The sequence below is a fragment of the Oncorhynchus keta genome, chromosome 26 (genome assembly GCF_023373465.1).
Source record: "Oncorhynchus keta strain PuntledgeMale-10-30-2019 chromosome 26, Oket_V2, whole genome shotgun sequence".
Taxonomy (NCBI): Eukaryota; Metazoa; Chordata; class Actinopteri; order Salmoniformes; family Salmonidae; genus Oncorhynchus; species Oncorhynchus keta.
In genome coordinates, this window is record NC_068446.1 from 41753014 (window position 1) to 41773013 (window position 20000).

The following is a 20000-nucleotide window of genomic DNA, read 5'->3' on the forward strand; positions in this document are numbered from 1 at the left end:
AATCCGCACCTTAGGGGGTTCTGTCACGCCCTGGTCGAAGTATTTTGTGTTTATCTTTATGTATTGGGTCAGGACATCTTTGGACATCTTTCTTTTGGTGATTTTCAGAGTCAGTAGAAGTAGGACACTTTAGTGTCCTAAGTTTTAATAACTGTGACCTTAATTGCCTACCTTCTGTAAGCTGTTAGTGTCTTAACGTCCGTTCCACAGGTGCATGTTCATTAATTGTTTGTGCATGGGAAACAGTGTTTAAACCCTTTACAATGAAGATCTGTGAAGTTATTTGGATTTTTACGAATTATCTCAGGTCCTGAAAAAGTGACGTTTCTTTTTTTTGATGAGTTTATTTATTTTGGTGATTCGTATCAATTCAAAGACAGCTGCATTTAGATAAAATGTGACTCCAACAGACAACATCAATGATAGAATGTGTGGGTACAGTATTTGAACATTCTTCGTGACCTACCAAAACTTAGCAAACAAAGACGTGTCACAGAGCTCCATGTCCTTACCAGTGATATCGGGGAGGCCTGGTAGCTGGAGGAGAGAGAGGCCTGGTTAACTGGGGGACACGTTGCAGACCCTGTGTGTGGAGATGGAGACCTCTCTGGTGTGGAGGAGTTTTCACTGCTGCTAGTGTAGTCAGGAGAATACATCTGAACACAGACAGAGGAGTAGAAGAAGAAGATTTGGAAGGGATAGAGGAGGGTAGAGAGGGATAGAGGAGGGGTAGATAGGGATAGAGGAGGGGTAGAAGAGAGATAGAGGAGGGGTAGAGAGGGATAGAGGAGGGGTAGAAGAGAGATAGAGGAGGGGTATAAGAGAGATAGAGGAGAGGTAGAGGAGGGATAGAGGAGGGGTAGAAGAGAGATAGAGGAGGGGTAGAGGAGGGATAGAGGAGGGGTAGAAGAGAGATAGAGGAGGGGTAGAGGAAGGACAGAGGGGGGATAGAGGAGGGGTAGAGGAGGGGGGATAGAGAAGGGATAGAGAAGGGGGAGGGATAGAGGAGGGTGAAGGATAGAGGAGGGGGAGAGGAGGAATAGAGGAGGGGTAGAGGATGGGTAGAGGAGGGACAGAGGAGGGGATAGAGGAGGGACAGAGGAGGGTAGAGGACGAATAGAGGAGGGGGAGAGGAGGGATAGAGGAGGGACAGAGGAGGGGTAGAGGACGAATAGAGGAGTGGGAGAGGAGGGATAGAGGAGGGGGAAAGGAGGGGTAGAGAAAGAAAAAAATATATAATATTTTACTGGTTGGACAGACAAAAAGTCCAGCAGCACGGCCCAGGTTCTGGGTTGATAATATTACACAGTGGTGTGTTATAGGGACATTTCCCTATTGGTCATTGTGGCTTCACTTTGAAGTTGGCTTTGTAAGTAGTCCCAGTACATACAGAAGCCAGTGTTTTCCCCAGGGCTGCTCCGGTCTGAGACCATCCTGTAGACGGGTGTCCTGTTGTGTTCTCTGAGCTGTTGGCTGACAGGGAGTGAGATGAAGCAGGGTTGTTACGGTGGAAGGTAGACATAGGAGGAAGACCCCTGTTCACCTCTACAGGTGAGACTGAATGGGGAGAATAGACCTGCAAAGCAATCAAACACATACACATGTCAAAAGGGGGAGGTGCAACTCAATATTAGAAAGGTGTTCCTAATGTTTTGTTCACTCACTGTATATTTTTACCTATTTGTCCCAAACTTTCATACTTTTTAATATGAGAGCTCTGGTGAGTAAAATTAACTCTGTTTTTATCATATGGCGAATTAACTAAAATCTTACCAGGTGATTGTGTGACGGTTGCAGGTTACTGTAGCTTCCTGATTGGTGGGCTGAAGCCCCTCCCATTGCTCCATAGCCAGCCTGGTTCATTCCATTGGAGCTCCACATGTCAGATGAATTGTTAATGCCCTGTTGTTCACCACAGGAGGAGGGGGAGGAGTCGGGGTTGAGGTCGTGGTGACTTGGAGATTGATCGTAAACCTGAGAAGAAGATGGGGGGGGGGGCAGCTAAATTAAAAAGATTGTGAAGTAAACATCTAGAATACACTTTACACATTGTGTGTATAAGGTAGTTGTTGTGGAATTGTTAGGTTAGATTACTCGTTGGCAATTACTGCGCTGTCGGAACTAGAAGCACAAGCATTTCGCATTAACACTCGCATTAACATCTGCTAACCGTGTGTATGTGACCAAAACAATTAGATTGGATTTGATTTGATTTAGAATACTGAAACAATGACTTCAAAAAGTGACTCTTCCTCGTCACTGGAAACGATCGTTGACATAGCAGAGACTAGAGACCAAACGCACACTGAGGACAAAACATGATCTTTCCATGACATACACTGAGGACAAAACGTGATCTTTCCATGACATACACTGAGGACAAAACGTGATCTTTCCATGACATACACTGAGGACAAAACGTGATCTTTCCATGACATACACTGAGGACAAAACGTGATCTTTCCATGACATACACTGAGGACAAAACGTGATCTTTCCATGACATACACTGACCGGCTGAATCCAAAGGGAAAGCTATGATCCCTTATTTGATGTCACTTGTTAAATCCACTTCAATCAGTGTAGATGAAGGGGGAGGAGACGGGTGGTTAAAGAAGGATTTTTAAGCCTTGAGACAACTGAGACATGGATTGTGTACGTCTGCCATTCCGAGGGTGAATGGGCCAGGCAAAATACTTAGTGGCCTTTGAACAGGGTATGGTAGTAGGTGCTTGGAGCACCGGTTTAAGTGTGTCAAGAACTGCAACGCTGCTGGGTTTTTCACGCTCAACAGTTTTCTGTGTGTATCAAGAACAGCATCCCTCAACTCAATACTATGAAGGTGTTTCCTAATGTTTTGTACACTCAGTGTGTATAAATATAGAAACAGTAAAGCCTATGAATGGACACACCTACTCATTCAGGGGTTTTTCTTTATTATTTTTTTACTGTTCTCTTCATAGTGAAGACATCAAAACTATGAAATAACACACACGGAATCACGTAGTAACCAAAAAAAACGTGTTAAACAAATCAAAATATCTTTTACGTTTGAGATTCTTCAAAGTAGCCACCCTTTGCCTTAATGACAGCTATGCACACTATTGGCATTCTCTCAACCAGCTTCATGAGGTCGTCACCTGGAATGCATTTCAAATTAACAGGTGTGCCTTGTTAAAAGTTAATTTGTGTAATGTTTTTTCCTTCTTAATGCATTTGAGCCAATCAGTTGTGTTGTGACAAGGTAGGGGTGGTATACAGAAGATAGCCCTGTTTGGTAAAAGACCAAGTAAATATTATGGCAAGAACAGCTCAAATAAGCAAAGGAAAAACGAAGGTCCATCATTACTTTAAGACATGAAGGTCAGTCAATGCGGAACATTTCAAGCACTTTAAAAGTTTCTTCAAGTGCAGTCGCAAAAACCATCAGGCACTATGACACTGGCTCTCATGAGAACCGCCACAGGAAAGGAAGACCCAGAGTTACCTCTGTTGCAGAGGATAAGTTCATTAGAATTACCAGCCTCAGAAATTGCAGCCCAAATAAATGCTTCAGAGTTCAAGTAACAGACACATCTCAATATCAACTGTTCGTTCAGCGTGAATCAGGACTTCATGGTTGAATTGCTGCAAAGAAACCACTACTAAAGGACACCAATAAGAAGAAGAGACTTGTTTGGGCCAAGAAACACGAGCAATGGACATTAGACCGGTGGAAATCTTGGTTCCAACCGCCGTGTCTTTGTGAGATGCAGTGTTAGTGAACAGATGATCTCCACATGTGTGGTTCCCACTGTGAAGCATGGAGGAGGAGGTGTTATGGTGTGGGAGTGCTTTGCTGGTGACACTGTCAGTGATTTATTTAGAATTCAAGGCACACTTAACCAGCATGGCTACCACAGCATTCTGCACCGATACGCCATCCCATCTGGTTTGCACTTAGAGAGACTATCAAGTGTTTTTCAACAGGACCCAACATACCTCCAGGCTGTGTAAGAGCTATTTGACAAAGAAGGAGAGTGATGGAGTGCTGCATCAGATGACCTGGCCGCCACAATAAACCGATCTCAACCCAATTGAGATGGTTTGGGATGAGTTGGACCGCATAGCGAAGGGAAAGCAGCCAACAAGTGCTCAGCATATGTGGGAATGACTTCAAGACTGTTGGAAAAGCATTCCTCATGAAGCTGGTTGAGAGAATACCAACAGTGTGCAAAGCTGTCATCAAGACAAAGGATGGCTACTTTGAAGAATCCCAAATATAAAATATATTTTGATTTGTTGATTCCATTTGTGTTGTTTCATAGTTTGATGTCTTCACTATTGTTCTACAATGTAGAAAATAGCTCAAATAAAGAAAAACCTTGAATGAGTAGGTGTGTCCAAGTTTTTGACTGGTACTATATGTCCATGGACCAATGCAATGCCAGAACTGTGAACTGAAGTTACAGTACACTACAGCAAGCTTCAGCACACTACAGCATACGACAGTATACTACAGCATACTACAATACACTACAATACACTACAATACACTACAGCATACTACAGCACAAAACAGCATACTACAGTATACTACAGTACACTACATTACACTCAAAATACGTTACATTACAGCATACACTAAATAATACTACAATACACTAAATAATACTACAGTACACTAAAGAATAGTAAAGAATACTACAGTACACTACAGTACACTAAAAATACTACAGTACACTACAGAATGCTACAGTACACTACAGTATACTACAGTACCCTACAGCATACCCTACAGTACACTAAATAATACTACAATACACTAAATAATACTACAGTACACTAAAGAATAGTAAAGAATACAACAGTACACTACAGTACACTAAAAATACTACAGTACACTACAGAATGCTACAGTACACTACAGTATACTACAGTACCCTACAGCATACCCTACAGTACACTAAATAATGCTACAGTACACTACAGTACACTACAGCATACGACAGCATACTGCAGTATACTACAGAATACTACATTACACTACAGCATACTACAGTATACTACAGCATACTACAGTATACTACAGTTCACTACATTACAGAATACTACAGAATACTGCAATACACTACATAACACTATAGTACACTAAAGTACACTAAAGTACACTACAGAACACTCCCGGATACCACAGTACGCTACAGTTCACTACATTACAGAATACCACAGTACACTACAGGATATCACAGTACACTACAGAATACCACAGTACACTACAGAATACTACAGTACACTACAATACATTAGTACACTACATAATACTACACTACAGTACACTACAGTACACTGCAGGATACCACAGTACACTACAGTACATTGCAGTACACTACAGAATACTACAGTACACTACAATACATTACAGTACACTACATAATACTACACTACAGTACACTACAGTACACTGCAGGATACCACAGTACACTACACTACAGTATACTACAGTACAGTACACAAAATCAGTGTGTTGATTGGAGCAGATTTAGAGCTATTGTGTTAATCCCTAAACTGGGTGATCCATGCACCTCCTTATCCGGGTTTAGGGAACAGCATTTCCTCCCCGTCACTGCACAGCCCTGGAGGTAGGGTGGGAGGGATAGATTGGGATAGATAGATTTCCATGTGGAAAACGCTGCAGAATCATATTGGATACATCCTCTTCAGACAGCATGATTACACCATAGGACCTGACCACAGGACCTCACCACAGGATCACACCACAGGATCACACCACAGGACCTCACCACAGGACCTCACCACAGGATCACACCACAGGACCTGACCACAGGACCTGACCACAGGACCTCACCACAGGAACACACCACAGGACCTGACCACAGGACCTCACCACAGGACATCACCACAGGATCACACCACAGGACCTGACCACAGGACCTGACCACAGGACCTCACCACAGTATCTCACCACAGTATCTCACCACAGGACCACACCACAGGACCACACCACAGTATCTCACCACAGTATCTCACCACAGTATCACACCACAGGACCTGACCACAGGACCACACCACAGGACCACACCACAGTATCTCATCACAGTATCTCACCACAGTATCACACCACAGGACCACACCACAATATCACACCACAGGACCACACCACAATATCACACCACAGGACCACACCACAATATCACACCACAGGACCACACCACAATATCACACCACAGGATCACACCACAGTATCACACCACAGGACCACACCACAGGACCACACCACAGGACCTGACCACAGGACCACACCACAATATCACACCATAGGACCACACCACAGGACCACACCACAGTATCACACCACAGGACCACACCACAGGACCACACCACAATATCACACCACAGGACCACACCACAATATCACACCACAGGACCACACCACAATATCACACCACAGGATCACACCACAATATCACACCACAGGACCTGACCACAGTATCACACCACAGGACCACACCACAGGACCACACCACAATATCACACCACAGGACCACACCACAATATCACACCACAGGACCTGACCACAGTATCACACCACAGGACCACACCACAGGACCACACCACAGGACCACACCACAATATCACACCACAGGACCTGACCACAGTATCACACCACAGGACCTGACCACAGTATCACACCACAGGACCACACCACAGGACCACACCACAATATCACACCACAGGACCACACCACAGGACCACAGATGTAATGGGGTATGATACTTTGTATCACCTAGAAAATAACTGCCAGGGAAATTATAATACAATAATACTTTTTATAATATAAAAAATGATAATTAACTACAGTATCATTGTAGGATGTCTTACAAATGAAATACCCACCCACCTACACACCCACCATTGTTACCCCGACGACAACGCACTGTAAAGCAGACTGGCCCCTTAAAGACTGGCCCCTTAAAGACTGGCCCCTTAAAGACTGGCCCCTTAAAGACTGGCCCCTTAAAGACTGGCCCCTTAAAGACTGGCCCCTTCAAGACTGGCCCCTTAAAGACTGGCCCCTTAAAGACTGGCCCCTTAAAGACTGGCCCCTTAAAGACTGGCCCCTTAAAGTTGAACATGATCACACACACCATACACACAACTCCCCTCCCCCACACACACAACCCCCCACACACACACACACACACACACAACCCCCCTTCCCACACATACACACACACAGCTCTAGCCGTAACCTTGGCTGGTACGAGTCCTGTGGTGATAGTGGGAACAGGCCAAATATAGGAGCCCCTGCCGTCGCCAACCCTGCTACACACACACACACGTGCACACACACACACACACACACACACACACACACACACACACACACACACACACACACACACACACACACACACACACACACACACACACACTAGCCCTGTCTGAACCTCCGTGGGTAGCATATGGTACAGGATAAAGCCAATTGTCCTCCTTACTATGGGACGGAGCAGGCAACCCGTTAATAACACACACACACACACACTCACTCCTTGGATGAAGTATGCGACCCGTTAATAATGGCCACACCCCCCCCCCAGCACACCCTCGCTGTCCCCCGCTGTCCCCCAATAAATCCCCCCGACACACACCCTGAAACACGCATTCATAAACTGTCAGCATGGTGCTCTCTTTTAGTGCCTCATTGATTTACTAACCATCAATAATGGCATCACTAAAGATTAGAGACTCTCCATATGTGAAGAACACAACTGAAGTAAAGCAGACACATAGTATATGAGACATGTTCAGTTAGCATCTCTGATAGCAACAAAAACTAAATAGTTCTGTGTTCCGTTAGCATCTCTGATAGCAACAAAAACTAAATAGTTCTGTGTTCCGTTAGCATCTCTGATAGCAACAAAAACTAAATAGTTCTGTGTTCCGTTAGCATCTCTGATAGCAACAAAAACTAAATAGTTCTGTGTTCCGTTAGCATCTCTGATAGCAACGAAAACTAAATAGTTCTGTGTTCCGTTAGCATCTCTGATAGCAACGAAAACTAAATAGTTCTGTGTTCCGTTAGCATCTCTGATAGCAACGAAAACTAAATAGTTCTGTGTTCCGTTAGCATCTCTGATAGCAACGAAAACTAAATAGTTCTGTGTTCCGTTAGCATCTCTGATAGCAACAAAAACTAAATAGTTCTGTGTTCCGTTAGCATCTCTGATAGCAACAAAAACTAAATGGCTTAAATATGTATTGAAGACAATAAAAAGGACAAGACCACATTTTACACTCAAAATGTATCCTTTCAATCATATACAGGAAGATTTAAATGAGTGTAATATTGACCAACTATTCAATTTGCCTCTTGCTCTATAGTAACACCACATCCAAAATCTAGCCACATGCAATCAATTTGCCCGTCTGCGTCTAGTACAAACGTCTGGTTCTAGTTAGTTACTCTCTCAGAGATCAAAGCAGTCTTTAATTGCGCCTGATAATGATCCGTATAGGGACCAGTGTTAAAACAGACCACGGGTTAAATCAAACAGAGATCAGAGCAGCAATCTGCTTCACGTCAAAAAAAAAATGGTAGACAGTAAAAAATGACAACGATATGTGTTGTGTTCTCAGGTCTGTCTGAACAGAAAGAGGGATCTTGATCATTAACACAGTGTATTGATCACTGATGCACGTTACTGAACTCACTGACCCACACAGTCAAGAGTAGAATGATCAATGTCACTTCAGTATGCATTAAAGAACTGCATGATCGAAGAAATCAAAATCATTTGTCAATCGAAATTCATAAACTTGGGAACTTTCCCCAAATGAATGAATAAACACTGACAACACTGACTGAATAGCACACAGAGTCCCAATCCCTCTCACCATACAGTAATATCCCTTCCCAGACACACACTCAGCCATATGTGCCCATTCCTAACCCTTAAAACACTCAAACACATGGTTGCTGCAATAACTTTTGAGTAGCTGTAAATCAAAGCGTCTGTTCCTGTACTGGTATAGAATGTAGTCTGTATGGACTCCCTGGTGTGAATTTTCCTTTGACGCATCAATACTGTACTATTCTACGATAAGGTGTTATTACATTGATAGTGAACATATTGATAATGTATTTAAATTATCAATGCCTTATTCCACGTCTTATGTGTACATCAGTATATCAAGATAACGGAGAGAATATCAAGATAACGGAGAGAATATCAATATAATGGAGAGTATATCATGATAACGGAGAATATATCACGATAACGGAGAGAATATCAATATAACAGAGAGAATATCAAGATAACGGAGAGTATATCATGATAACGGAGAGTATATCAATATAACGGAGAGTATATCACGATAACGGAGAGTATATCAATATAACGGAGAGTATATCGCGATAACGGAGAGTATATCAATATAACGGAGAGTATATCAAGATAACGGAGAGAATATCACGATAACGGAGAGTATATCAATATAACGGAGAGTATATCGCGATAACGGAGAGTATATCAATATAACGGAGAGTATATCAAGATAACGGAGAGAATATCACGATAACGGAGAGTATATCACGATAACGGAGAGTCTATCAAGATAACGGAGAGTATATCATGATAACGGAGAATATATCACGATAACGGAGAGAATATCAATATAACAGAGAGAATATCAAGATAACATAGAGTATATCATGATAACGGAGAGAATATCAAGATAACGGAGAGTATATCAATATAACGGAGAGTATATCGCGATAACGGAGAGTATATCATGATAACGGAGAGAATATCAAGATAACGGAGAGTATATCAATATAACGGAGAGAATATCAAGATAACGGAGAGTATATCATGATAACGGAGAGAATATCAAGATAACGGAGAGTATATCAATATAACGGAGAGAATATCAAGATAACGGAGAGTATATCACGATAACGGATAACGGAGAGTATATCACGATAATGGAGAGTATTTCAAGATAACGGAGAGTATATCAAGATAACGGAGAGTATATCAAGATAACGGAGAGTATATCGCGATAACGGAGAGTATATCACGATAACGGAGAGTATATCAAGATAACGGAGAGAATATCAAGATAACGGAGAATATATCACGATAACAGAGAGTATATCAATTAAAGATAACTATGTAGAGACCTCTATAGGACCTTCAAACTCAACTCTGGACCTTCAAGCCAGTTCCAATGCATTTCATTGTTCGCCCTCGAATCAGGGACTGATTTAGACCTGGGACATCAGGTGGGTGAAATTGATAATCAAGTAGAATAGAAAAGCAGCAGGCTCCGGACTTAAAAGTTGAATGCCCCCTGCTAAGGTCAAGAGAAGGAGAGATAATAGGAGAACATCTAATTGCATCCAATCATTCACAAAGACCGTATGCAGACCAGTGCATACCTTTTTATCTAGAGTGGGAGCGTACTCACCGATTTGACGTAGCAATACATCAGGTTATTGCTGGTGGTCCCGGCAGAGACAGGATAGGAAGTGCAGTACATAATTCTGTTCCGTTTCAGATTCAGTTCAACACTCCAGTAGTTTCAGTAGTGTGTCTGGAAGTCCTGTAGTACCGACTCCAGTAGTCAGTAGTGTCTCAGTATAGACCTGTGAGTCCACAGCTCCAGTCTCTGTTCATATGCTCTGTAGTCGACATACACTCCTCCTCCTCTGACCCATTACCCTGCAGCTCGCTTAACTACTCTGTCACAGACAACTTATGCAAATTAGGGCTGGTCCATTCCAGGAATTGGTGAGGGGTGATTTAGAGAGGGATTGGGGAGGTTCCACTACTGCACACACAGTCACAGTCACACACGCTACCTACATATCTAGTGTCCCGTTGGTTTACCACTATATAACAGGGTGTCTTTCAAACCATAGGAGTGAGTGAACTTCAAAATAACGGATTAAAAAAGGCAGAGTAGACAGGGATTCCCTTCAAACACACCCCAACTAAACACACTCCTGACTAAACACACCCCAACTAAACACACTCCTGACTAAACACACCCCAACTAAACACACTCCTGACTAAACACACCCCAACTAAACACACTCCTGACTAAACACACCCCAACTAAACACACTCCTGACTAAACACACCCCGACTAAACACACTCCTGACTAAACACACCCCAACTAAACACACTCCTGACTAAACACACCCCGACTAAACACACTCCTGACTAAACACACCCCAACTAAACACACTCCCAACTCTAACCAAACACAACCCAACTAAACACACCCCAACTAAACACACTCCTAACTCTAACCAAACACAACCCAACTAAACACACCCCAACTAATCACACTCCCAACTCTAACCAAACACACCCCAACTAAACACACCCCAACTAAACACACTCCTAACTCTAACCAAACACACCCCAACTAAACACACTCCCAACTCTAACCAAACACAACCCAACTAAACACACCCCAACTAAACACACTCCCAACTAAACACACTCCCAACTAAACACACTCCCAACTCTAACCAAACACAACCCAACTAAACACACCCCAACTAATCACACTCCCAACTAATCACACTCCCAACTCTAACCAAACACCACCCAACTAAACACACCCCAACTAAACACACTCCCAACTCTAACCAAACACAACCCAACTAAACACACCCCAACTAAACACACTCCCAACTCTAACCAAACACAACCCAACTAAACACACCCCAACTAATCACACTCCCAACTCTAACCAAACACAACCCAACTAAACACACTCCTAACTCTAACCAAACACACCCCAAATAAACACACCCCAACTAAACACACTCCTGACTAAACACACCCCAACTAAACACACTCCCAACTCTAACCAAACACAACCCAACTAAACACACCCCAACTAAACACACTCCCAACTCTAACCAAACACAACCCAACTAAACACACCCCAACTAATCACACTCCCAACTCTAACCAAACACAACCCAACTAAACACACCCCAACTAAACACACTCCCAACTCTAACCAAACACACCCCAACTAAACACACCCCAACTAAACACACTCCTAACTAAACACACCCCAACTAAACACACTCCCAACTCTAACCAAACACAACCCAACTAAACACACTCCTAACTCTAACCAAACACACCCCAACTAAACACACTTCCAACTCTAACCAAACACACCCCAACTAAACACACCCCAACTAAACACACCCCAACTAAACACACTCCTAACTAAACACAACCCAACTAAACACACCCCAACTAAACACACTCCTAACTCTAACCAAACACACCCCAACTAATCACACCCCAACTAAACACACTCCTAACTCTAACCAAACACACCCCAACCAAACACACCCCAACTAAAAACACCCCAACTAAACACACTCCCAACTCTAACCAAACACACCCCAACTAAACACACTCCCAACTCTAACCAAACACACCCCAACTAAACACACTCCTAACTCTAGCCAAACACACCCCAACCAAACACACCCCAACTAAACACACTCCTAACTCTAGCCAAACACACCCCAACCAAACACACCCCAACTAAACACACTCCTAACTCTAGCCAAACACACCCCAACTAAACACACTCCTAACTCTAACCAAACACACCCCAACTAATCACACCCCAACTAAACACACTCCTAACTCTAGCCAAACACACCCCAACCAAACACACCCCAACTAAACACACTCCTAACTCTAGCCAAACACACCCCAACCAAACACACCCCAACTAAACACACTCCTAACTCTAACCAAACACACCCCAAATAAACACACTCCCAACTCTAACCAAACACACCCCAACTAAACACACTCCTAACTCTAACCAAACACACCCTAAATAAAAACACTCCTAACCAAACACAACCCAACTAAAAACACTCCTAACCAAACACAACCCAACTAAACACACTCCTAACTAAAGACAAACCTAACCAAACACCCCCAACTAAACACCCCCCCCCCTAACTAATCACACGCTAACCAAACACAACCCAACTAAACACACTCCTAACTAAACACACCCAAACTAAACACACCCCAACTAAACACACCAAACTAAACACACCCCAAGTAAACACACCCTAACCAAACACAACCCAAGTAAGCACACCCTAACCAAACACCCCCCAAATAAACACCCCCCCCTAACTAATCACACTCTAACCAAACACACCCAACTGAACACACCCAACTAAACACACCCAACTAAACACACTCCTAACTAAACACACCCTAACAAAACACACTCCTAACCAAACACAACCCAACTAAACACACCCAACTGAACACACCCAATTAAACACACCCCTAACTAAACACACCCTAACAAAACACACTCCTAACTAAACACACCCCAACTAAACACACCTTAACAAAACACACCCCAACTAAACACACTCCTAACTAAACACACCCCTAACTAAACACACTCCTAACTAAACACACTCCTAACCAAACACACTCAACTGAACACACCCAACTAAACACACCCAACTAAACACACTCCTAACTAAACACACTCCTAACCAAACACACCCAACTGAACACACCCAACTAAACACACCCAACTAAACACACTCCTAACTAAACACACCCAACTGAACACACCCAACTAAACACACCCAATTAAACACACCCAACTAAACACACTCCTAACTAAACACACCCAACTAAACACACCCAACTAAACACACTCCTAACTAAACACACTCCTAACCAAACACACCCAACTGAACACACCCAACTAAACACACCCAACTAAACACACCCAACTAAACACACCCAACTAAACACACTGCTAACCAAACACACCCAACTGAACACACCCAACTGAACACACCCAACTAAACACACTCCTAACTAAACACACTCCTAACCAAACACACCCAACTGAACACACTCCTAACTAAACACACCATAACTAAACACACTCCTAACCAAACACACCCAACTGAACACACCCAACTTAACACACTTCTAACTAAACACACTTCTAACTAAACACACTTCTAACTAAACACACTTCTAACTAAACACACTCCTAACTAAATATAACCGATATGAAATGGCTAGCTCGTTAGCGGTGGTGCGCGCTAATAGCGTTTCATTCGGTGACGTCACTCGCTCTGAGACCTTGAAGTAATTGCTCCCCTTGCTCTGCAAGGGCCGTGGCTTTTCTGGAGCGATGGATAACTATGCTTCGAGGTTGGCTGTTGTCAATGTGTGCAGAGGGTTCCTGGTTCGAGCCCAGGTAGGGGCGAGGAGAGGAACGGAAGCAATACTGGTACATAAACACACTCCGAACTAAACACACCCTAAAAAAAACACCTCTTGTACATTAGTGTCTTCCCTTCTCTCCCTCCCCTGACTGTCTGACCCATATTCCCAAATCAGACAAGCCTGGCGTGAGTTCTTAACTTCTAGGCACGTGCGGCTGGGTAAGTTCCTCCTCACTAAGGCTGTCTGGAGTAAGGTTATTCATGAAGCTGCTGTCTGGAGTAAGGTTATTCATGAAGCTACTGTCTGGAGTAAGGTTATTCATGAAGCTACTGTCTGGAGTAAGGTTATTCATGAAGCTGCTGTCTGGAGTAAGGTTATTCATGAAGCTGCTGTCTGGAGTAAGGTTATTCATGAAGCTACTGTCTGGAGTAAGGTTATTCATGAAGCTGCTGTCTGGAGTAAGGTTATTCATGAAGCTACTGTCTGGAGTAAGGTTATTCATGAAGCTGCTGTCTGGAGTAAGGTTATTCATGAAGCTGCTGTCTGGAGTAAGGTTATTCATGAAGCTGCTGTCTGGAGTAAGGTTATTCATGAAGCTGCTGTCTGGAGTAAGGTTATTCATGAAGCTACTGTCTGGAGTAAGGTTATTCATGAAGCTACTGTCTGGAGTAAGGTTATTCATGAAGCTGCTGTCTGGAGTAAGGTTATTCATGAAGCTGCTGTCTGGAGTAAGGTTATTCATGAAGCTGCTGTCTGGAGTAAGGTTATTCATGAAGCTGCTGTCTGGAGTAAGGTTATTCATGAAGCTGCTGTCTGGATTGGGTGCTAAAGCACTGAGTAAATGCCACACAACCAAGTGATTTTCCTGTGATCTCTAATCTCTTTGGCTTTTAGTTTTTATTTAATGTTGATTGAGTTGTCAACTAAAGTGAATTCAACTCGAAATCAACAAAAAGGCGTACAGAGGCCCATTATCAGCAACCATCATTCCTGTGTTCCAATGGCATGCTGTGTTAGCTAATCCAAGTTTATCATTTTAAAAGGCTAATTGATCATTAGAAAACCCTTTTGAAATTATGTTAGCACAGCTGAAAACTGTTGTTCTGATTAAAGAAGCCATAAAACTGGCCTTCTTTAGGCTAGTTGAGTATCTGGAGCATCAGCATTTGTAGGTTCGATTACAGGCTCAAAATGGCCAGACACAAATAACTTTCTTCTGAAACTTGTCAGTCTATTCATGTTCTGAGAAATGAAGGCTTTTCCATGAGAGAAATTGCCAAGAAACTGAAGATCTCGTATAACGCTGTGTACTAACTACTCCCTTCACAGAACAGCGCAAACATTACATGCAGCACGAGGTCCACTGTAGCTCTGGTCCAGGGCATTACATGCAGCACGAGGTCCACTGTAGCTCTGGTCCAGGGCATTACATGCAGCACGAGGTCCACTGTAGCTCTGGTCCAGGGCATTACATGCAGCACGAGGTCCACTGTAGCTCTGGTCCAGGGCATTACATGCAGCACGAGGTCCACTGTAGCTCTGGTCCAGGGCATTACATGCAGCACGAGGTCCACTGTAGCTCTGGTCCAGGGCATTACATGCAGCACGAGGTCCACTGTAGCTCTGGTCCAGGGCATTACATGCAGCACGAGGTCCACTGTAGCTCTGGTCCAGGGCATTACATGCAGCACGAGGTCCACTGTAGCTCTGGTCCAGGGCATTACATGCAGCACGAGGTCCACTGTAGCTCTGGTCCAGGGCATTACATGCAGCACGAGGTCCACTGTAGCTCTGGTCCAGGGCATTACATGCAGCACGAGGTCCACTGTAGCTCTGGTCCAGGGCATTACATGCAGCACGAGGTCCACTGTAGCTCTGGTCCAGGGCATTACATGCAGCACGAGGTCCACTGTAGCTCTGGTCCAGGGCATTACATGCAGCACGAGGTCCACTGTAGCTCTGGTCCAGGGCATTACATGCAGCACGAGGTCCACTGTAGCTCTGGTCCAGGGCATTACATGCAGCACGAGGTCCACTGGACCCTCCTCTCCTCTCATGTCTCCTAAACACTGTTCCATTCAAGGTACAGTAAGCCTGTCTATAGCATTATTGCCTACTCTGGTTTGTGGTTCCTATTCCCTATTAACTACTTCATCAGGGCACATAGCACCCTATTAGCACCCTATTCCCTATATGTATCATTTCAGGGTGGAAGAGCTCTAGTTTCAGAGTGGAAGAGCTTTAGTTTCAGGGTAGAGAACAAGAGCTTTAGTTTCAGGGTGGAGGACAAGAGCTTTAGTTTCAGAGTGGAAGAGCTTTAGTTTCAGAGTGGAAGAGCTTTAGTTTCAGAGTGGAAGAGCTCTAGTTTCAGAGTGGAAGAGCTATAGTTTCAGAGTGGAAGAGCTTTAGTTTCAGAGTGGAAGAGCTCTAGTTTCAGAGTGGAAGAGCTTTAGTTTCAGAGTGGAAGAGCTATAGTTTCAGAGTGGAAGAGCTCTAGTTTCAGAGTGGAAGAGCTTTAGTTTCAGAGTGGAAGAGCTTTAGTTTCAGAGTGGAAGAGCTATAGTTTCAGAGTGGAAGAGCTATAGTTTCAGAGTGGAAGAGATTTAGTTTCAGAGTGGAAGAGCTTTAGTTTCAGAGTGGAAGAGCTATAGTTTCAGGGTGGAAGAGCTATAGTTTCAGAGTGGAAGAGCTTTAGTTTCAGAGTGGAAGAGCTCTAGTTTCAGAGTGGAAGAGCTTTAGTTTCAGAGTGGAAGAGCTTTAGTTTCAGGGTGGAGGACAAGAGCTTTAGTTTCAGGGTGGAGGACAAGAGCTTTAGTTTCAGGGTGGAGAACAAGGGCTTCAGTTTCAGGGTGGAAGAGCTTTAGTTTCAGGGTGGAGGACAAGAGCTTTAGTTTCAGGGTGGAGGACAAGAGCTTTAGTTTCAGGGTGGAGGACAAGAGCTTTAGTTTCAGGGTGGAAGAGCTTTAGTTTCAGGGTGGAGAACAAGGGCTTTGGTTTCAGGGTGGAAGAGCTTTAGATTCAGGGTGGAAGAGCTTTAGTTTCAGGGTGGAAGAGCTTTAGTTTCAGGGTGGAAGAGCTTTAGTTTAAGGGTGGAGAACAATGGCTTTGGTTTCAGGGTGGAAGAGCTTTAGATTCAGGGTGGAAGAGCTTTAGTTTCAGGGTGGAAGAGCTTTAGTTTCAGGGTGGAGAACAAGAGCTTTAGTTTCAGCGTGGAAGAGCTTTAGTTTCAGGGTGGAGAACAAGAGCTTTAGTTTCAGCGTGGAAGAGCTTTAGTTTCAGGGTGGAAGAGCTTTAGTTTCAGGGTGGAGAACAAGAGCTTTAGTTTCAGGGTGGAAGAGCTTTAGTTTCAGGGTGGAGGACAAGAGCTTTAGTTTCAGGGTGGAGGACAAGAGCTTTAGTTTCAGGGTGGAGAACAAGAGCTTTAGTTTCAGGGTGGAGGACAAGAGCTTTAGTTTCAGAGTGGAGAACAAGAGCTTTAGTTTCAGAGTGGAGAACAAGAGCTTTAGTTTCAGCGTGGAGGACAAGAGCTTTAGTTTCAGGGTGGAAGAGCTATAGTTTCAGAGTGGAAGAGCTTTAGTTTCAGGGTGGAAGAGCTTTAGTTTCAGGGTGGAAGAGCTTTAGTTTCAGAGTGGAAGAGCTATAGTTTCAGAGTGGAAGAGATTTAGTTTCAGAGTGGAGAACAAGAGCTTTAGTTTCAGGGTGGAGAACAAGAGCTTTAGTTTCAGGGTGGAGGACAAGAGCTTTAGTTTCAGGGTGGAGGACAAGAGCTTTAGTTTCAGAGTGGAGAACAAGAGCTTTAGTTTCAGCGTGGAGGACAAGAGCTTTAGTTTCAGAGTGGAGGACAAGAGCTTTAGTTTCAGAGTGGAGGACAAGAGCTTTAGTTTCAGAGTGGAGGACAAGAGCTTTAGTTTCAGCGTGGAGGACAAGAGCTTTAGTTTCAGCGTGGAGGACAAGAGCTTTAGTTTCAGAGTGGAGGACAAGAGCTTTAGTTTCAGAGTGGAGGACAAGAGCTTTAGTTTCAACTGAATGGGTCCTGAAAGGATGATGATTAACAACATTCTGGGTTTTAAAACGATATATGTCCTGTATGTACCGCTGACCGTATCCTTTATCCAAACAGTGAGTTCAAACATTTTGTCTTTGGTGGAACCGCGGTTACATTTTTATGGGAGACCCTTCACTATGATGTCACTTCCTTAGTGTAGCCCACACCTTTCTGTTGTCCTGGAAGTGTTTTTAGACGCTGGTTGTTGTGATCTCTCGTGGGAGAGCGGAGGGGAAACTGTGATGTCATCGGCTACGGCACTGCAGGACGCACGCACGCACACACACACACACACACACACACACACACACACACACACACACACACACACACATACACACACACACACACACACACACACACACACACACACACACACACACACACACACACACACACACACACACACACACACACACACACACACACACACACACACACACACACACACACACACACACACACACACACACGCACACACAGTGCTTCAGGGTGCCCTGTTATGATTGGTGTGGTACCCATGTGTTAGCAGTGCTCTGTAGATGGTTAGAGGGATGGGTTGGGGGGGGGGTGACGGTGCCCGCCTGTGCTGCACCTGGGTCCCAGCAGGCTGATTGATCAGTTTGGTCATGTGGAAAGTCACCATCTGGTCCCCATGCCGTCCTGGCTCCCCTCTACTCCTCTCTCCTGCTCCTCCTCTCTCTTTTCTTCTCCTTCTCCTGGTCTATGCCGTCCTGGCTCCCCTCTACTCCTCTCTCCTACTCTATTTTCTTCTCCTTCTCCTGGTCTATGCAGTCCTGGCTCCTCTCTCCTCCTTCTCACAATACCACAGTGTCACAATATCACAATATCAGAGTATCACAATATCACAATATCAGAGTATCACAATATCACAATATCAGAGTATCACAATATAACAGTACCACAATATCAGAGTATCACAATATCACAGTACCACAATATCAGAGTATCACAATATCACAGTACCACAATATCAGAGTATCACAATATCACAGTATTAGAGTATCACAATATCACAGTATCACAATATCACAATATCAGAGTATCACAATATCACAATATCAGAGTATCACAATACCACAGTATCACAATATCAGAGTATCACAATATCACAGTACCACAATATCAGAGTATCACAATATCACAGTACCACAATACCACAGTGTCACAATATCACAATATCAGAGTATCACAATATCACAATATCAGAGTATCACAATATCAGAGTATCACAATATCACAATATCAGAGTATCACAATATAACAGTACCACAATATCAGAGTATCACAATATCACAGTACCACAATATCAGAGTATCACAATATAACAGTACCACAATATCAGAGTATCACAATATCACAGTACCACAATATCAGAGTATCACAATATCACAGTACCACAATATCAGAGTATCACAATATCACAGTACCACAATATCAGAGTATCACAATATCACAGTATTAGAGTATCAAAATATCACAGTATCACAATACCACAATATCAGAGTATCACAATGTCAGAGTATCACAATATCACAGTATTAGAGTATCACAGTATTAGAGTATCAAAATATCACAGTATCACAATACCATAATATCACAGTATCACAATATCACAGTATCACAATGAAGTGTGTGCTTACTGTAAGGGCACATC

At 43.6% G+C, this 20000-nt stretch overlaps 1 protein-coding gene across 3 annotated transcripts in view; it reads right to left on the reverse strand.

Annotated features, from left to right (window-relative positions):
• LOC118373232 (transcription factor 12-like) overlaps positions 1-20000 on the reverse strand; it is a 40717-nt gene that overhangs the window by 5880 nt on the left and 14837 nt on the right. For 2 of the 3 annotated variants that reach the window (XM_052480902.1, XM_052480901.1), the window contains exons 1-4: positions 10474-10707; positions 1774-1974; positions 1391-1576; positions 513-656 (exon numbers count right to left, since the gene is read on the reverse strand). In XM_052480902.1, coding sequence (XP_052336862.1) covers positions 513-656; positions 1391-1576; positions 1774-1974; positions 10474-10545 — 603 coding nt within the window. In that variant the 5' untranslated portion in view covers positions 10546-10707. Of the gene's footprint in view, positions 1-512; positions 657-1390; positions 1577-1773; positions 1975-10473; positions 10708-20000 lie in introns of those variants that run through there. The other variant, XM_052480903.1, reaches the window with a different exon arrangement.